At 38.0% G+C, this 22,044-nt stretch overlaps 1 protein-coding gene across 1 annotated transcript in view; it reads right to left on the bottom strand.

The window, feature by feature from the left end:
* Positions 1-22,044, bottom strand: part of tmem163a (transmembrane protein 163a) — a 33,122-nt gene that overhangs the window by 6,697 nt on the left and 4,381 nt on the right. Inside the window, exons 3-5 of the mRNA XM_058082921.1 lie at positions 2,705-2,748; positions 1,835-1,926; positions 1,196-1,292 (exon numbers count right to left, since the gene is read on the bottom strand). Of these exons, the coding sequence (XP_057938904.1) occupies positions 1,196-1,292; positions 1,835-1,926; positions 2,705-2,748 (233 nt within the window). The remainder of the gene's footprint in view (positions 1-1,195; positions 1,293-1,834; positions 1,927-2,704; positions 2,749-22,044) is intronic.

The following is a 22,044-nucleotide window of genomic DNA, read 5'->3' as shown; positions in this document are numbered from 1 at the left end:
AGCAGCAATGGACTAATGTGTGCATTTACAACTACTGTGTGTGCGTGTGTGTGTGGCCCTTCTGTCTCTCTCTGACATAGTGGCAGCATGGAGCACAATCTCAACTTTCTGTATTTAATCAGGCACAAGCTGATTGGATGGCAACAGCTTGCAACGAGACCACTGAACCGACACGTGAAGTGAATAAGGATTCCCAATTTTCTGCACTCCGTATCCCCTCAATGCAATTTTGCTGTCTGAAAAACAAGAGATTGTTCACAACTGTTTTTCAATGGTTCCAGTTATGATTTGGGCCCTGACTGCATTAAACTACAAGGAGCACACAAAAAGCCAAAAGTTATACCTAAACCATAAAACAATTGCCAAGTCTTTTCTGATTTGTACGCTTTTGAAATGGGTATCTGGAACATTCACTCATGCAGGATTGCTGCTGATGACAGCAGACACAAATATTTCACTGCAATTGTTGTAAATATGGAAGCATTTTGATAACATTGTCCTGAAGAAAGCCTTAATGGGGACCTATTTGCTAATTTTTCAGGCCCTTTGTATTGAGTTGTGGACTCCTATAAAGCAGCTACACATGATAACCCGCACGGAAAGCAGATCTTCCAGAATCTGCACCTATTCCATCTGGATTTCCTTAGATTTCCAAAATAGTCTGTTTTAATTTATTCCACCAACGGCTCTCTTCCAAGCATGCCCACTCACTGAAATCGCGTCCTTGGTCCCAATCAGCTCGTACAACTAACAGCTTGTACCCGGCAGCCCATATAAGGAAGATCAGCTCACTATGACATAACAAAAAGAGTTTTTTTTTAAAATCTCTGAAACCGAGAGTTCATAGCCATCCCAAACTTCTTTCAGGGCTCTCTTCCAAATACGCAAACCTCATTATTTGAAACTTTGGCATCATTTAACATGAGGATACAACATTCTAACTACATTTAAAGGTCAGAAAAATGGAAAAAAGCATAATAGGTCCCATTTAAAAATGGCCACAAAGGAAAGAATGCCATGAAACTGAAAATGAGAAAAGTGACACTGTCAACTTGCAGAGAATGTGACTGATAGATGCCTAGGTATGCAAGTAAAGGAAACGTTTGACTGATGAAGAGACTTTAGTCTGCATAATCATCTGAGCCAAATCAATATGTTCTACAGAATGTGTGTGTGTTTGTATGTGTTATCTTACCACTTCTGGGGGCATCCTGGTGACCAGATTATGAATGGCTTTTCCAAGAATGCACAGAGAGCAGAGCAGAAACAAAACACCGAGGACAACACATGCTCTGCAGAAAAAGAATGACACACTGGACTTCAGCAAGAATGATTTTGTTGTTGGCTATTGTGTTGATTGGTTATTGTGTTGTTTGGGAAAACCTGTTATGATCCTAGACACACAATAGTCTCTGAATATTGACCAAATAAATAAACTAGCCTCTCGTTGCAATAAGACAGCTGAAATGTTGCAATGTTGCATGTCACCAAATCTCATGAGATTGAAGGATTGACTCTTTACACTTCACAAAGACCATAAGATGATGACAATTAGACAGACAAATCTCAATACCTTTCACTGTAAAACAACAAACCACTCTCCCATAACTTTTATAACATGCATGGTTAAAAAACGCTTCTAACTTGTGTGCTTGGTTACTCAAATGACGATTATAAGAACTTATTCTCTTCTGGCCCTTTGTTTTGGATCATGTGTAAAAAAAATCAAATCATTCAACATTGGAGGCACTTTATAAAATGAATGGAATGCCGAGGCGTAATACAGACATTTGATATCATAAAACGGCATGAACGCCATTCATTTTAGACTCACATGTACTCCCGGTGTGCTGAATGCACAGCAGCCGCATTGCTGTAGCGCCACAGGACAATGACTGATGACAACACATCCAAAGTGGCATCAAACTAGATGGACAATGCCGGAGTCACAAAGAGAACAGAGAAAAGAAGGATTACATGTAAGAGTAACAACACACTTTCATTTCTTTTACAACACTGCATTGATGTAAAATTCATTTAAATATTACTGGTGTTGAAGGAAGCCAATGGAGTGCAGGGGAAATGGGGATAGTGCTACATTTAAACAGCTATGTACAATAGAAGTGTCATTGAATGACTATGAGAATGTGCAACATGACCTTCCCAAACAACAGTGTTCCATTTCACTTAAGAGTGAAAGAGTGTATCTTTTTCAAATGGCCTCCGCAATTATCTCCAACTGAGGGCAATGTAATTATCAACTTGCTTCAATGCAAAATGCTTCAATGTTATACTGTATATATATATATATATATATATATATATATATATATATATATATATATATATATATACAGTATAACATTGAAGCATATATATATATATATATATATATATATATATATATATATATATATATATATATATATATATATATACATATATATATATATATATATTGTTGCCCACTTGGTATGACTGAAAATCAACATTTTCTTAATTTGAATATAGTACCTAGATAGGGAGACACCTGTTCAGCAGACACAAAAGATCTGGAATCTCAGTCCTACCCTTTCTGTCCTGTTACCTTGGAGACAACGGGGCCAATAAAACTTGGGTCTGGGACTCATTAATAAATCACAGAGACCAATGTTATGACTAATTGATCAATGCAAATGCAGCAAACAAGGACGGTGGAACTCACGGCAAATCCAAAGGCTGATGCGCTGTGCCTCATGAAGGATACAGCTGTGGAGAGAAACACACACAGACAAGCAGATAGTCAGTCAGTGTTGGTGGAGTCAGTTTCAATTCCATGAACTAAATAGTAAAAAATGTATGTGCCTATATGGCATCGCAGTAATACCATTACCTATTTGTCTGTTTTTTTGTTTCTATGTATTGGACCCCCTTCTAAAAATAATTTCTTAAGTATAACTTTCTCTAGTGATGACACTTTGCTTAACCCTAATTGGATGCAACTTGAATCTTCTACGTGACTGTCTACATTCCAACAATGAGCATTCTGAGCCGAGAGGCACTGACCCATAAACTGTCATGGGCTTAGCCTAATTTCTAGTTTTCATCCCATTTAATGCGCTGGCACACCTCAAACCTATGTTAAACTTCAGGTCCTTCCTGTGCAGCAAATCCCAACACAAACCATATAAGCCATATATCAGAATTGTACAAATTACTGTTTACGCTGTACATTGTTCATATTTGATGTAATCTATTTATTCTCCACATTATTATTTATTATCTATTATTACATGGGAGCCAGGCAACGACATTTCGTTGGCAATTTCACTGCTGTGTTATTGTGCAATGACAATAAAGAAAGTCTATGTCTATGTCTATGTCTATGTCTATGTCTATGTCTATGTCTATGTCTATGTCTATGTCTATGTCTATGTCTATGTCTATGTCTATCTCTTATTGTGGGGAACGTCAGATTTACGGGTGTTTTTCTTAGAGCTAGTTCTTACTGTGAAACCATATCAATGTATCTGTATTTCTACCAACAAACTGGTGGATAACTAGTAGGGATGTTCCGATCAGGATGCTGCCATAGCAGTGTAAATGTTTAAATGTACTACTTGCTATATTAGGGGTCACCAAGGTTTTTATTCCCTGTGAGAGCTACTTTTACTAAATGAAAATGACCAAGAGCTGCTCATTTTTATAACATTTATTTTCACAGCTTATTTCAAGCCAAACAAAGCCAATATGCTTGTTTTATCAGAACATGAACAAAATGCTTGTATCCACAACTTACATTTTGTATTTCACAATGCCTTTATTTCTAGTCTCACATTATTCATTGAAAACCTGAATGAAAAGCAGATATAAAAGCAGATACTCCTTCTGTCAGTTGGATATCAGTGTGCACAGCGCCCGTTTCAAGCGCGGTGCAAACGTGCAAAACTTATATCACTCTCCCAAATCTGGAAGTCCCACACACGTCAGACATGCTTGTTCTAAATGCTGCAGCGGGGGCGGAGTTCTCTACACCCTATGAAAATATCCAATTTATATATAAGAAATCAGACCTGGAAATTAATTTATCACAGTTGTATCTGGAACCAATTAACAGCGATAAACAAGAGATTACTGCGTATCATTCACCCACTAACCATTCCTCACTGAAGTTATGTGTTTATCCACTGGTCACATTAGATATTACAGTCCAATAGATTAACTGCATAAAGATGGACTGGTTTGGGAGGTACACTGTTAGGCCGTATTGGTTACGAGACATAGTTTTGTCAATAGTTTTGATCGTAAACAGTATCCTTGTAAATTTGTGGCATACCCTTTATAAACTTTCATTCATTCATTCATTCATTTTCTACCGCTTATCCTCATGAGGGTCGCAGGGGGTGCTGGAGCCTATCCCAGCTGTCTTCAGGCAAAAGGCGGGATACACCCTGGACTGGTCGTCAGCTAATCACAGGGCACATATAGACAAACAACCATTCACACTCACATTCATACCTATGGACAATTTGGAGTGGCAAATTAACCTAGCATGTTTTTGGAATGTGGGAGGAAACCGGAGTACCCGGAGAAAACCCACACATGCACGGGGAGAACATGCAAACTCCACACAACCGTGCAGCCCCCTTTTATATACAAAGGTTGATATATAAATAAATTTTGCAAGCTGATCAATGCTTATATTATCTTCTCTCTTTGCAGAGTATTATATCCACATCCACTAACTGCTAATTGATATTTCAAGGTTAACCTTGAAGACAACACAATTTAGACCACTGTTTGCTTGTGGTGGCTACATTAATATTCTAGTAACTGTCAGCAAGTTGCCCATGGAATACTGTTTTGCATAAAGGTGAAGGGGGAATCGAGTTTTAGAAGAAGCTTGCAGAGACACCAATGTGTCGCCTGGGCTACATATACACCGCAGGGTATGATGATCTTTTATGTGGCCAGAGTATACATTGCCCCAAGTTCCTTGCCAACTTTGTGGGAATGTCAACGATTTTCTGCAACAGGAGTCAGCATTTTCTTAATCAAATGTTAAGAAGGGCAAGACTTTTGGCCATGGCCTTTTGTGCAGAACTTGCTATGGACGTCTGTTTGTGTGGGTGGATATCGGCACCAGCAGTGGTGGGACACGGATGATGACACTTTTTGAAATAATTTTCGCGTGACGATAATCTTTGCCTACATGTGAGTACCTCCAAGTACTATCCAAGTCAAGTTGGATATGTGTGACCTGACTGTTCAAACTGCAGTAGATAGGATACATATTGGAATTCATATCTACATACAAATGAGCCCTCAGTTGCATTGAAAAAATTGTCATTGTACTGTTCACCTCCAGTGTGATTGTATCCTTGGACACAAAACACCTGAACATGGAAAAATAACAATAAAAAACAAACATACATAGAGCAACACAGATTCCTAATCCCATCCCATGCTCCGTGCCTCTTTGCAGACTTCAACCATGACTGCAGCCGTTTGCTCAGCTGCAAAATATCATGTTAAATAATTCATGACCTACTGCTCTGCACTGCTGTGTCTGTAGTTCACCACTCCCCCCTTCTCTTTAACCTCCAGTTTTCCCCTTCCTTTTTTACTTGGTCCCTTGTGGATGACAATCTTGCCTCTATCTTTCTTCTTAAAGAGAAAAAAAATGTCTCTCTCCATAGCAATACAGCCTGAGCTCCTTCATCCCATCCCTAAACCTATCTATAGCCTCTGATCTTATTGTGCCCCCCACCCCCCCCCCCCCCCAGCCGCATCTATTAAGGGCCCATGTCATTTGTCTCTTATAGTGCTACACTTTCACCACATTAGCATACTCTCACAACACAAACTTCTCCAATATCTACAACTCTAACATCAACTGTTTGTCCAGATTAAGTATTAAGTAAGATTAGGTAAGATTAAGTAAGCATTAAAGGGGACCTATTATGCTTTTCACACTTTTCTGACCTATAAATGTAGTTAGAATGTTGTATCCTCGTGTTAAACAATGCTAAAGTTACAGATAATGAGGTTTGCGCATTTGGAAGAAGTTTGAGGTGGCTCAAAACACTCGGTTTCAAAAGCCGTGGTAAAACTGCACCTTTGTGATGTAACAGAGGGGCAGACGTCCTTATATGGGCGTGGCTGTAAGACAGATTTGCTCTTCGCCGTCCCTCAAGCTCTGCTTCTCTGTTTACTTGCAAGAAATGGCTCGTACGGGAAAGCCACATTTGTTTAATTCCTAAAGACACCACCATCAGGCACTAATGGTTGCAGTTCCTGATTCCCTACCAGCAAAAGAAATGCATTTTAGTCTGATTCATAAACTGTCTTATAAACTCCATTTATAAGTCAAAAAAGTGGAAAGGGCATAATAGGTCGCCTTTATGAATAAATTTAAATGCATACACTTGAAAGTAGCCCCACGCTTTGCACTCTGTCAACACATATTTAAAATTAAATAGGATATTAAATATGATCATTTGGTACCATCAAAAGCGGTTCCTTATCTGCAGTGTTGTCACTTCCTGCAGAAGATGCTGTGAAATGTGATACACTTGCTCAGAACATGAGCACCACTGACCTTGAGAAGCTGCTGAATCAGAGATACTGGAGTTCGGAATTTATTCACTAGAATCTTTATTATGAATAAATAAACCCCCCTCTGGCATGTTCATGTTTCAATGACAGACAGTGATTAATGATCTTTGATAGGTATTGGTCAATACCTACATGGGAGCATTAGACTGAAAACTGACGCCAACACCTCAAAAATACAGCATTAGGGTTACAAAATACTAACAAAAATACATAGTAGAGGTGTTGGACTGTAATATGCTGCACAATTAATTTAGGAGACATTAGACATCACCCATCAACCATTTAAAAATGCTTGGACTGTGTTGTTCATGAACTGAACATCAACTATGATGAGAACAAAATTAAGAGTCGATATTGTTTTTTTTAATGATATTGTCCAGCACCTCATTTCCTATACTGACATCTATAAGACGGCGGCTCTAATTACATTGAGAATGAACACATTATGCTTCTTTTACATTGATGCCACAGGAAAACACAAATAAATGATGTTTAAATAAATAATTGTTTAAATAAGTAATTACAAACTACTACAATATGCAATGTAAGTTATGTTTTATATTTTGTTTCAACAAAAGTGATTAGGAAACCTTTACCAGTCGTTAAATAAAATAACATGCACTCATACTATGCCTAAGTGAGAAAGCTTAGTCAGGTTGACAAATAACAATCTAATAAATAATGCTGGGAGGCCTGGACGATAATTGTCCTATAAATTATTGTCAATCATCAAATTACTGACACCATTTTGTGAGACCATTTTTTCATTATTTATATGGCATGGTAGTGCGAGTACATTGTATCAAAAGCTTCCATCCATCCACTTGCTATGAAAAGTGAGCATAATAGGTCCCCTTTAAGCATTCCTGTTAAGGGATAATACTCAATGTTCATTATTTATTTCCCATAAGTGCGATTTTGTTTACAGAGACTAGTATATACTCCATTGTATTTATTGTATTATTTGTGCTTTATAGTGGCCCATGTTCACAAAACAGTCCAGTCCAGTGTGGAATGCCGTTGACAGATTAAAATGCATTTATTTTGCTGGTAGGGAATCAGGAACTCCAAATGTGGCATTCTATTTCAAGGCGTTGCTAGCAAGTAAACAGTGGAGCAGCGCTTGAGGGAGGGCGGGGGAAGCAGAGCTCGGGGGAGACAGGGGCAGACAGTTTATATATAAGGAAGTTTGCCCCTCTGTGACATCACAAAGGAACGGTTTTACCACACCTTTTCAAATCGAGCGTTTTGAGCCACCCTAAACTTCTTACAGGGCTCACTTCCAAATGCGCAAACCTCATTGTCTGAAACTTTGGCATCGTTTAACACGGGAATACAACATTCTAACTACATTTATAGGTCAGAAAAGTGGAAAAAGCATAATAGGTCCTGTTTGAACCTTAGGTCCCTAACAGATAGCACTGTAAGTGCGCACTATTTTCCGCTTTTTTATTCACATTCCATTTGCTCACCAAATGCTTCAGTAAGAGCTGACTGTCGTGACGAAGGCTTTGCTGCACCTCCAGCGGTATTTTATTTTTCCGAGTTGGAAAAATTGCCTAGGATGGATGTGTTGGAGGTGTGCATACAAGTTGGTCGTATTGCCCTTCTTACTTGTCTATTTCTGTGCACTTTCGAACAAATGTGACATATGGGTGTTCATGCACTCACCTCGTTCATTGTGTTTAAAACCAAAATATTCCCAAACTGGGGCTATAGCGTACGCCTTAGAAACGATCGCTTTATTCATGTTAGCGTATTCTCACTCACAAGGCTCACTGGCTGGTAGCACTCTGTGTATCCACTCACTAGTATCCAAGTCTCTGATATCTGTTGGCCGATACTATCAAACATCCCTAGAAAAAAAACTATTCTATGGCTGTGACTTCCTTGAGGCTTTGCTCCAGGGAGGTGTCCTACCTGTGAGAAGACAGCTACAGATGGCCTGTTGTTTACAAGGAAGCTTAACAGTTCAACAAACATGATCTGCATAGTAAACAAGGATGTCTGGAAGATAGTTGTTGAGATAGTAGTATGCTATATTAAAGAAAACTGATTGACAGCTGATGGCCAAATGACACTATTAACAAAAATCTTAAGAATGTGTCAATACCAGTGTAAAAGTCACTACCATGATGCTATAGCAGATAGTACGGGTTTATAAATGATGGATAGGCCAGTGGCAGTGCAGTGGTTAACATACCTAACTTTTGCATAGGAAATCGATTCTCCGTCAATGCCCCAATTCCTTTGTGATTTATGAGTCAGTTCATGTGCGTCAGTTGGATATCCCCTCACCAAGATAAGGGATGTACAAAGATTAATGTATCAATAGACATGTTGGGTCCTCTACCCTGACCTCTGCAAAACCTGCGGCATCATAACGGCATCAGAGGAGAGTGGAGACAGCTGCATTCAAGGTTTAGAGCTGAATTCAAGAAGCAAGCTTGTAAACAGTCAGTGTGTCTACATGCACTAAAACAGTCGGATTTCCCAAATAATTTGATATAGCCTTTTTCACACCTTCATGTGCAACTCCTGTTTCGCCGTAAATATGCAACTGGTCATTTCAACTGGTTTAGCTCTGTGGGTTGAGGAGGACAGTGTTATATGCTATGAGCTGTCATTAGTAGAAGGCTTCAGGTGTAACGGATGACTTTCAGTAACTGAAACATTGTCACACAATTAACATTAAATCTGCTTTAGTGTTACATATTGGAAACAGTAGGTACTATGCATGATGCCGAACCACATGTCAATGTTGCTATTTTCTGTGTGAAAAATAACATTGAAAGAAATTTTTCCTGTGCTGGATGGTTGCGTTCATCACTGAAAGGAGAAGGAAGTGACGTTTCGCAGAGAATCCCCCTACCCTGACGACCCATGGACTCTAATCCTTTTTCCATTGTTATGATGCCGTTTTGGCATTTTAACAGTGACTTGCTTCCATGTCATCCCACCTGCTCGGACAGATGACGGTGATTAACTTGTCCCAACTAACACATGCTCCCAGCGATAAACATTTTTAATGCCCTGCTTGTTGCCTTCGACCTGAGACAACCCACAATCATGAGGAGCAGCTGCAGCATTCGGTGCAAACTCCATGACTCCCAGTGCTGTTTCATCTTACTAAAAAATTAAAGAGCTCTGAGTCATGACCAGCAACTATCTCCATCTATTTTCGATTGGGTGCTGTCACCTTCTTTTTGTATTCTGTCTTAGATCCACATATTTGCGTATTAAAAAAAACTATATACTTTACAGTGATCCGAGCTATTTGCAGGGGTCACATCCAAGACCACCCGCGATGGCAAAAAACAGTCTATTTATATGCCCATGATATTTCTATTTTTGACACATGGCTGGTTCCTCCCCCACCACAGCCTCCTGCTAGCTTAATTGTTCGCTCAAAGGAAGCTAACTGTATACAAGCACAATCCAGGTTCAAGTTTATTAAAGGTATTTTAAGTTGTAAAATATATAGGTACTGACAACTAATAATTAATAATGTGAGATGATTGACAGAACAGATGGAATCAAAGAAGGAATTCCTTCGTTTTAATGCAGATAGCAGTGGCATGCAGCTTCATTGTTAACTGTGGAAGCTAATGCTCCTGTAGCCACACAAGCAAGACGCTACCATTTTGCACTGCCACGTCATTATGCCATTACATGTATGCTGTATTGCAAGAATAAGTAAATGGCAAAATGTATTTTCTGACAAAAAATCAAGTGTAGTACAGAAGGCACCAAAATAGTTAGCATGCTAATTGTTAGCATGTTAGCATTTTAGCTCAATTCTTCACGTCTAAAGGCTAATACAGACATGGCATGATGCAGGGATATTGTAGGACAGCCTTGGTAGGTTTGCTATAGAGTGCTATCTTGCTAGGTGTTAGCGTGCTGTTAGCATGTCAGCATTTTTGCTTGGTTACTTATGTCTAAATGGCATTGCTCACTGGCATGGCGCAGCATGCCAGCAGACACCAGTTCCGAGGTTCACAGCACATATGGCGTGCCCATCAGAATTTCCACTGGAATTATCTGGTATTTGTATTTCTTTCTTTCTTAATTTATTTCAGACATGCATACTATGTTACATTATTGTTTCTCACATATACACTTACAATACTATATATATATATATATATATATATACATATAAATACATACACACACAACACTTCAGTACTACACATGTCTGAAAAGGAGCAGGAAGAAGCAAAGCTTATTAAATCCTACCCCTTCTCCACGCCAGAGCAGTTACCTATTCAATAAGTGATTTTTTTCCCACACATATAATCACAGACTCTTACATAAGACAAAACAACAAAACAACAGAAAATAAATTCATGTAGCCATTATTGTACTTGAAAATGTTTATTTTAGACAACAAATATTTCCTGATCTATTCACTTGTTTGTTCTGCCTAGACTGCTGACATTTTCTCCAACTTCTCCTGTGGCTAGCCCTCCATCATTTGGTAATTCATCTGCTCCCGTGCCACGTTCCTCTGCATTTATTGCAATCCTTCTTGTCTTTGAGCCGTAGGCTTAACACCACCGTATGCTGGTTGAATGGAACAAATAATAAATAAACAAGCTAAATAAATATATCGCATGGAAAAAGCATCCAAAATGCCTTTCTGGGATTTCTTTGCTTTTTGACTTTGATTCTGTCATCCTATTACTGGCTTCCTCTATGCTATTTACATTTTCCATTAGCCCCAAAGTATAGGTTCAATGAAAAATTCATGACAGTTGAGAAACCTGGCTTTCCAGTCCGTTTTTCTTGAACACTCCCTCCCCAGCATGTAATCTGCATCGTGATATTGAAGTACGAGAAAGCCCAGGCCTCTTGGTAATGAATCCAGCGATCCCCATTTTACCATTGATCATAGAGAATCAAGGTACGTCTTGCTCTACAACTTTCACTGGCACCTCTTTTGTGCTACAGCAGAGGAACAGCAACCGGTATGCTACAAAAAATTGTTGTATGTTTTTATTTTTAACAACTTACAGCTCTGTCTTGCCTTTGCTTGACGACAAAATCAATTTCATGTCATGACGGTCAGTTCAATGTGAGACTGGACTTCAATTAGTAAAGCAGGGAGGATGACCTTGGGGAGGTCCTGTCAGCCATCGGATCTTAGGGAAACACTGCTATGTACATCTGTGTAATACTTGCTTTTATAGTCAGTATAGTTACTCCAGACCCCATTCACTGTGCAATATCTGATCAACCTCCATGTGCAATATTAAGGGCTCTAAATGCAATATACTAAGTTCTATGTGAAGTATTTCCATAATGCCTCATATTAACTCTCTAACAAGATCTCAGTGTATAGACTGGTCATATATCTCATCTCGTCTCATATTATATACATACTGTATTGTATATAACTCTGGAAAAAACTGTTGATTTTTGTTAATACTTGGGTTGTTTATATTGTTTATTTTTATATATTGTTTATTTTGTACTGCTTAACTGACTCTGTACTCTTGCTGCTGTGCAATACAAATTTGCCCACTGAGGGACGAATAAAGGCATATCTTAATCTTAATCTTAATCTTAAACAGTTGAGAAATCTGGTATCCACATAGTCACTGTAACTATGACCAATCTCTTGTATTGATATGCTGATAGATTACCGTAACTCGTGCTTGTGACAGTTTGTGGTGGTGTTTGTTATAAAGTGAGTCACTAGGTGGAAATACGATTTTGGAGCGAATACTTGGCATGAACCAGCCTCAGCCAGATTGACCTCATCCAGACTCCACAGTTGAGTTTGAGACACCAGGTAGACGAAGAGCAACACTGCGGTCCATAAGAAAAGTCCTGATCTCACATTCTCTGCATTAAGTCCATCTCAATGCAGAGCATCACCTCCCTTCCTCAGTGGCAAGTAATAAAAATAGTCAAGTGGTGTTGACTGTGAAAAGATAGTGTGAGGCTGGCAGCCTAGAGAGGCCATCCTATAATTATGCTGCAGATGGTAAGCTTTTGACAGCCAAGCGAACACATTGATTAAACATGGACGATCCTCTGATAAAAAATGCTTACCAGAAGCAAACTGACTCAACTTATGAGTGTGCAACGTTTGCAAACTAAATTCTCTACAGACAGAAACCGATTTGGGTTTTTTTATGCTGTTCTCTCTGGTTTCATTTCTGGCTGCACCTTCAAGCATAAAAATCAGTAGGTGAAAATTAATATTGAAGAAACACCCATAGCGGTTAAATCTGGAGGTAGTCTTAATTAATAACAATCAAACAAGGTTCTCACTCACAACATTGTGATCTTGACCTTCATGAATGCAGCAAATGTTTAATGGTTCTTCTCAGAAGTAAATCCATCCTGGCCAATCTGTCAGAAAGGCCAAGATAAACTCGTTCAAGATGCCTAATCCTGCCTCAAATATTGCCCGGCAGCTCCTTGACCTTTATTGGCATGTAATGCTTTGAGAGGCTTGTCATGAGTCACACAAGTTATGCCTCCAAACAGATCCGGATCGGCTGCAGTTTGCTTACACAAAAAAAACAGTCTATAGAGGATGCCTTTTCTACCCATAAACCTCAATCCGAACCATCTTGAAACCAAGAACTAGTATGCCAGGTTCCTGCACCCCAAGGGAACACAGTTATCGTAACACAAACAAGCACAAGACTTATTTATGACATAAATTATTTTTGACTCTTATTTTGCCTATTGTATTGGGTAATACGAGTGTAAAGGTGACTACGGGGTTGCTATTCCATGTCTATAGCACTCTAACAATGTTGGAAACTGTATTTAGAAGGTTGTTAACAAGTTTTCTATGCTGTAACTACGAACATATTGAATTGATAAGTAAAGAGCCATACTATGCAGAAATTCACTTTTCACAGTTGGTTTTGGAACCATTTAACCATGATAAACAATGAATTACTTGTTTATCATATTCATTCATTCATTCATTTTCTACCACTTATCCTCACAAGGGTCGCGGGGTGTGCTGGAGCCTATGAGATGGGGCTACAACTAATGATTATTTTCTTAGTCGATTGCTATGAAACTTTTTTTTTCAATTAATTGAGTAATCTAGAGGGCCCTGGACTAGTGGTCCCAGGCGGCCAGCCACCAAAGCATTCCATTTGGCCCCGTCAAACATCAGCCAATTCATGTAAAGGGTATGAGTCACACGGGCCAAAAACAGTATAATACATGCTTGTACTGTGACGCTAACAAAGTGCTCAATGATGTTCTTTTTTTTTCAGTCACAACTACTCCTTTAGCTTAGATCTCCAGACTGTGAGGCTGACATGCTAATCACTTAGTCACTGTTGCTCCCTCAATGCTTTTTTTTTTAGATCTCACAACCAACCATGGTGACTATTGATGACCACAAACCTCAAGATGTGTTCTTATGCTTCTTTCCACCAGACATCCACGGTAACATGCCAAGAAAATACAATTTAACATATTTGATTTGCTTCAAACTCATGATCAAGTAGCCACAAAGCACATATTCTTGCTAGTATTATGTATTAGTCATAATGAAGTTTAATTGAAGCACAGGGTCCAAAGTGGGGCCACATGATGTTTTTCAATTATTTGTAAAAATATTATTTTATTAATTTAAACAAATTTTTAAAAATCCAAAATTGGAAAACTCTAGTAATTTTACAAGAATACAGTCAAAATATTATGACAAAAACATAAACTAACAAAAAAACTTAATTCACTTTACGAGAATTACATTGTGATATCATGAGGGAATTTTTTTTTATTATTTTAGTAGCATAAAGTTGAAATATAAACAAAAATATTAGCTCATTTTTAAAAGTAATAAAAAAGTAAATAAATATAGATAAACATAATAAAGTAATAAATTTAATAAAAAAATAATGTTATTTCAGTAGTGTAAAGTTGAAATATTTCAAAAAGTCATAATGTAATAACAAATTATAAAAACAAATAAAGTTGTAATTTTTTTTAATGGGGTTTGTGAAAAAGTTATTTATTATATTATAAAACTAGGGGGGAAAAGTGGAAAGATCAAAGTTCATACTAATAACACACTTTTTACCCGTGTCACAAATGCTGTTTTTTTCTTGAAATATATGTAACTTATTAATTGGTCTACATGTGTTGGTTTACAAAATATCAAAGTGGGCCTTACGTACGTCCTTTCATTTTTCAGTATTTGGCCCTCAGTGGAAATAGTTCAAACACAACTGATCTATGACGTACTAAAAAAAAGCCGCTTCTCTTTACCCACCCAACTTGCAACTGCAATATTTTTTTGCTGACCAAAACCCATTCGAGACCCATAAGTTGGGGGTCAACCTGAGCATCAGAGATGTAGAGTGCATGTGTGCATTGATAATTTATTTAGTAAGTGCAATAGTCCATGAGCAACATGTGACATCCACATAACATTCAACACAGTACTCAAGCTTCATAACTGTAGATTCAAATGTGTGGTCCATATATTATTTGTGTATGTATTTGCAATTCATCTTTTACGTCTTGGCAACAAAGAGCAGAATGAAAAGTATGACAGAAGCATCTGGCGTGAGAAACCAAGGAAGAGAGTGTGAATTGCTAAGAAGCTATTTATATTGAGTGTGTGACTTCAACACCAATCTATACATCCATATCAGTGTTACAGTAAGGAAAGCTGGCTTTGCTGTATGTCATTAATAAACACATGTAGAATATGTGATTGGTAACCAGATCCTTCTTGAATGTATACATACGTACAGTAGGAGTGCACAAAACGTATCAAAAAGATAATGATCTGGCCAATAAAATAAAAAAAAATGCATAACTGTATAAAAATTGTTGTGTAACTGATTTTTTTTAATGGTCAAATGAGGCGAGGTTAACCATACAGGTGAGTTACAATGATAAAATTGAGTGCCCCCTTACTCCTGAAAGAAGTTACATTATTAAAGAGTCCATGGTGCCGAAAAGTTTGAGAACCAGTGCCGGAGAGGACTAAAGCCTGAATTTTTCTCCAGCTCGCATAAGCAACGCCGGCCGGCTCAAACCCCCCTACAAACAACACAGACCATGAAGCTATGATCGTTCAGCTTTTTGTCGCACATAATTGGCTACATTTACATGCAGTCAAATAACCCTATAATAACCAGAATATTAGCAATAACCCGGTTGCGCACAACCATGTAAACATAAATAACCCTTTTGATAAACAAATATTACCCCTGGGTTACTCCTTTTCGTACCTGAATATTGGGTCATGTATACGCCTACTGAGATATCCCCATCTAAAGGTATATTAATTTATGTTCTATGCATGTCCCATTTGAAAGGAATCTTGGGTCTTTGACAAGAAGTGTTGAATTTGCTTCCAAATTTTCTGCAGGGCTCGACAATAACGATGTACCGATGGCCCGGGGCAAGTTAAAACAAAATTCGGGCAAGTAAATCTAATCAGATATTCCCGTCGGGCAAGTGTACTTTAGCATGCCATACTGCCAAGAGTTTTTTTTAAAGCGGTTCTTGTTGGGTGTTGGTAAAACACGGACTGCGTAATTCCGGTGGTAATTTGCAAACCAATCCTTGCAAATCTTGAAACGGACCAATCAGAATCGTTTATTTAGACCGCGGTCCGTAATCCACAGTCCGCGTTTTACCCACACCCGTTGTTCGCGATCAACCAATCAGCGATCGTTTTACTAGGAAAACATCCATCATGGCGTCGCTGCCAACATCGTCTATTTCTGAAGGAAAACAGCAAAAAGTGATGAACCAGTGCCTCCTAAACAAGTATTTTATTAGCGGCAGCAAATCAAATGATGGCACAGGTGAGTGAATCACATTGCTGGGACAATTTGAAGTGGTCACAATGAAACACCACCCATTAGATCCAATACCAAATGCTGATTTTGCACAAGCTACAAAATCTAGCGCTTCCATTTCTCTGTGGATTTTTCTCACCTTTGCTTCACAAATTATTGTTTGACCATTGAGCTTTTTTTCTGGATTAAAAACACTTTACTAGTACACAAATGTGTCTATTCAATAATGTTTCATTGTGGTGCACAACTTATAAATATCACTGCTTACTACGACTACCATGTGTAAGGTATTATTTATTATATTATTTTATTTATTTGAGATTCTCATGTGATGCCACAAAAAATTACATGATATCATTATGGCAGTCTTTTCATTTTACATGGGGCAAGTTCGGGCAAGTAGTTCTCACCTTAAGGATTCCCTATGGGCAAGTCATTTTGGTTTTTAATGTAGAGCCCTGTTCTGCATTTTTTTTTTGCTCATGGAGAATGTAGTTGTGGTGACAATGAAAGATCTCAACATGCATGGAGGACCTACAAAATATCTGAACATGCGTTGGTCGCATTGATTACATATGTGGGGTGTACGTGTGGTCTCAAGTGCAACCTACAAATGCTACACATTGGCTGTACAAACGCAAACGATGCACAAAGATGAACAAAGTGCATCCGCAAACAAATGAAAGTAACCTCTACAACTCGAAAATCAACACGTCACACGCATGCCCTCCGTGCGTTTCTTGCTGTTTTTGACATGTAGACTGATTGTAGGAGCCTGTAAAACCACTTGTGGCTTAAAGGGAAATGCTTAAAGGCTGTTTTGTGCTTAGTCTTAGTGCTTGCCTGCCTTCATTTAATATAGCATCACATTGTTTTTGGATGGTTAAAACTGCAGGGGACCAAACTGACCAATTGCTGCCCCTCCCCCAACCTGCAGTCAGTTATTCTGTCTGCCTGTATTATGTCAACAGTGACACATTATTGTGATGCTTCTTCTTGCTTAGGTTAGTCCCCCTTCCACAAAACATTTGCTGTTTTTCAAATAATTGGTAGTAAGTGGCATCTAGCCAATACAGTTTCAGCACCAACGGTTGAATGGGAGAAAGTCAAAGGGAGCACTATCGTCTCCACTTTGTGACACAATGCTCACATAGTATGCAATGCTCCTAACCACCCAAAATTAACATACCAGGGCACAGCCAGTCTGCAAATTCATTCTGCGTGAGTATTGTACATTGTCTGCTACTTTGGCTGTCATAGAATAATTCATGGAATCACTGGCAACCTGCAATCTAAGTATGCAAGGGTCCATTAGAATATAATGTATCATCATTGATTATTTTATGTAATACACATTAAAGTACGTATGTCTCATGCACATCAAGTAAAGACTGAGTGCAATTTCTTACTTTATGTAGCAGGGGAGGGGTCACACTCCTCATACTTTGCCATGAGTTATTCCTTGAATTCAATAGTGTTTCTCACCTTCTTTAAACAAAGTTTCACTGGCTCCACGCTGGGTTACTTCGCAGTCAAACTCAATACAAAAAATGCATGAGCAGTGAGTCACAGTGCTTTGTTTCTCAATGCTGTATGATAACCGAAAAAAATTGCCAAACATTTTCATCAAAAAACAAAACATACAAAAAATGGGGTGAATGAAACTGAGGTTTGACTATACTGGTATATGGTTAAGTGAGGGAAACATCCGTAGCTTATGTGAAAATATATACTTCAGTGGAATTATCGGATTGGCTTGATTCGTGCCGACATAACTGAAGCCATTTCCTGAGAAAACATGATGTCTGGCCACCCAAACTTTTTCCACCGAAAGCCACATACTGAAAAGGCCACTTTGATATTTTGTGAACCAACACTTGTAGATATGCTAAGAAGTGATATATATTTCAAGACAACACTGCAAACTGAAGAACTATTATTAGCATGAACTTCGGTCGTTGTTCTTTTTTCCCCATTGTTGCAGTTTTCCAGATATTCTATATTATTTTCTTCTTAAGTAATCTTGGTAAATTTTGTTCTTTATTAACTATTAATATTAACTATTGACCTATATATATTATATGACCTATATATACTGACTTTTATTATTTCTATTGTGACTTTCAGTTTTATACTTGTAAATCTTCTCCTAATTCTGACTTTATTCCCAGAATATTTTGACTTTATTATTGCAACCTTTTCCGAAACCTAATTTTTCAGCAATCACAGCGTTATTAATTTTGTTTGTTTCTCATAATACTGTAACTTTAAAAAAATAACATATTTTACTTTAATATTTCAACAATGAGACATTATTTTTTCCTTATATTTTTTCTTATAATGTTATAAGTAAGTTCTACTCGTAAAATTAGGACTTTTTTGTTAGAGTACTTTTGTTAGTAGTAACTTATTTCTCTCAATATTTTGCCTTGTATAATTGCTGAAAATATGTCAATTTTTGTTGTTTTTTTTTTGTTAAATTATGTAAACAAATTAAGCCAACAGCTACGGCCCATATTTTGGACACCCTGTCCTCGTCTATACCATTCCTTGATCAATTAATCGACTGATTAAGAGTTGTGTTGATTTGTCTTAACGCTTCTTCCGTATAGTGAATGTCACCTTCCAAAATAGAAAGAAAAATCTATGAATCAATGATATTTAACATTAAGAAGCTCTATGGCAGGATACCATTATCTATAGAAAGACATTGCATCATCAAACATGACCTTTTAGCTGCAAAGTCTGCACTTTTGCATCCACCTGCATCCCGACTTACTATGTTGCTTCCACGCGGTCACTTGCACATGCTGGATAAAAATAGACCAAACAAAAAACAGAGAGGAAGATCAGAAGAATAAATGATTGGGTTTTCATCTGTGAGACAGACAGAAGGTGATGAAGAAGGTGGTAGTCTGGTGTGCAAGAAAGCAGAGTGAGGGAAAATGAAGATAATAAGGAAAGAAAAACAATAGGAAGGAGGGGGAGTGGGTGCAACTGAGGACCCATGGGAGTTCAGTGTAGGGAGGCAGAACTGGAGCAAGACATGCAAATATGTCTTCAGCCTCTGTCTGCATGTGATGAATGTTCCGCTAACACCAGTGTTGTTACCCTGTCACGGCCAGCAGATGAATTAAACACGCTAGAGTCAGCTAATGTCCGATTGGCAACCACAAGAACACATGAGGGTAAGCTTTTCATCAGTGATGAAAAGCTTTACATCAGTCTTTATGAGCATATGACTACTGAGATGCAATGGCAGATACACTAATACGCACATTCAGTGATAGTACTACATATATAATACTATTATAATGTAATAAAATATGTAATAATGTTAAATTCATAATTAGAGGAATAAGTAACAGTATCACGGTCGGGTCTGTGAATAATTCACCGCGATAAACGAGGGATTACTATAATGAACAACTACGCTAACGTTAAACACGTAACTATAAAAACTTTTTCCAAAACAAGTGCCGCAAGTCATGCTAGGAAGTAGGTGCTCAAAGCTCATCACTTCATCTACATTATCTATTCAGGCAAAACAATTAAATGTACCTCCACTACATGGCAGGAGGTGCATAATTAACCTATGTGAACATTTGGTTTGTTTGTTGACGTGTGTGAAATTTTTGTAATGTAAATTATGTGCCTTGGCTCAATAAAGGTTGGGATAAATGTAAGACGTCCAACCAAATGTTTGTCCCCACTGTGTTTTGCACATCATAGAGAAAAAGCCATGCTTTAATTATAACTGTGCCGTCTTTGACTTTATGTATCTGGGTTGGATCTCAATAATTACAGCGCTTCTGCAGGGGAAAATGAGGGAGCCATATTTGAGAAGGAAGCTGTGTTTTGTTGTCCTACTCAAATAGGGCACTGATATTACATTATACCACTAAACAATCTATGAGGTGAAGTTTTTCATGCGCTAGTTTAGTGATCAAGTGACCAGGATGCATTTCATGTTATAAAGTTCATTGCAATTTCAAGTATACTATTTAACACACAACTTGATCCACATTCTCCTAAAATAAAAGCGGCATAGAAAATGGATGGATGGTGAAGAAGGTTGCAATGAGACCGAATATTAAGTAGCATACAGCGGAGAGAAACTAGCTGATGACACATAAAAGACAAGATGGTTAAAGAGTGAGCAGAAACTAGGGCACAGGCAAGGGAGGTGTTGTTTAAAGTTGAGCCATCACAACTACCCTTATGCTGCCTGCCAAGATTGAACCTGCTTTCATCCCTATGTTACCATCTCACTTTACACAAGTGGCAAGGCTCAGGTGCGATCATCCATCCTCCTGTGATCATGTCAAAGTATCCTTGAGTAAAATACTGAACCCCCAGTTGCTCCTGATGCTGCATCATCAGTCGGTAAATGACATTCACTGAGCTTCATGGCATCTTCATAATTCGTCTGTGTCCCCGATCTTTCCTCCAGCTGTCATACATCAACACACCGTTGTTTTCTATCCACCACAACAAGGAAGATGGAAATGCTGCAGTCAGTGATTGATTTCTCAACCAAGAACCTGTGACATGCCCTCTGACTGCAGACAGTCACGCTGCAAGCGTCCTTCCCTTTAGTCCTTGTTGCCTGTCTAAGTTTTTGTGGCGATGGTCACGATTGTGACCTTAATTCTTCTCCTCGGAGATGAACAAATAAATGAATGTGCATTGAGCTCAACTGTTGTGTAGAAGAGAATAATCAAGTGAAAAATGATCAATATTACTTATGTAAATATGAGTACCACTGATGACAAGATTCAGACTTTGTTGTCTCACATCCTGATATATAAAAAATGGGCTTATGGTGTTAATTAGATGTGATTCTATGGATATTTTGATAACAGTGTTTTCCACTGAATATCACACGGCACATTGTGACTTGACTGATGCTTAGCTAAGATGACAAAGCAAAATCCTGCCAAAATCACGCTGATAAGATAAATTGCATGAGGAACACACTCTGTGTCATGAGTCAACAGCAACAACTAAAAAAAGTTTTGCTTCCATGTGTTCAGTTTTTTTATATCCATTATATCATTTGGAGTTTTTTACTTTGACAAGAACACTTAGCTGTACTTCTTAGGCGTCATAACTCCATTTAATATACCCAAATAATATACCCCTTTACAAGGATCTGTTCTATTTATATTATGATTTTGTTAGTCGTAGGTGATATGGAATTGCTTCTAACACACATCGGCTGCAAAGCAAGAATGTAGGCTATAGTTATGTGGGCAAATGAAAACTTGATTTTGTACACTGACACAATCTAATCTAAGCAAGTAAGTAAGATCAAGTAAAACACCTGCATCGAAACCAACCCATTAAAATGGCGTTGGTGTCCGGCCATGCAGTAGTGTCATAACTACTGTGTCTTATATATAAGTGTATCTAATGGTGTGTCTTGTCATGTTCTGAACATTTTCTAAGGTTGACAAAGACAGTATCGATTTTTCACAGTAGTTTAATCACATTTGTAGACAAAAAGCCTTTTTATTGTTATGGTATGCATCAAAAATACATATACTGCGAAATGGGTTTAATAGGCAGAAATGTATTTACTGGCACCTTTTAGCAGTTAGATTGACTGCCTTTTAATAACTGAATATGAAAAGACTTA

This window comes from Doryrhamphus excisus, chromosome 9 (assembly GCF_030265055.1).
Source record: "Doryrhamphus excisus isolate RoL2022-K1 chromosome 9, RoL_Dexc_1.0, whole genome shotgun sequence".
Taxonomy (NCBI): domain Eukaryota; kingdom Metazoa; phylum Chordata; class Actinopteri; order Syngnathiformes; family Syngnathidae; genus Doryrhamphus; species Doryrhamphus excisus.
The sequence above is the reverse complement of the archived record's forward strand: the minus strand, read 5'-3'. Positions and strand labels throughout refer to the sequence as shown.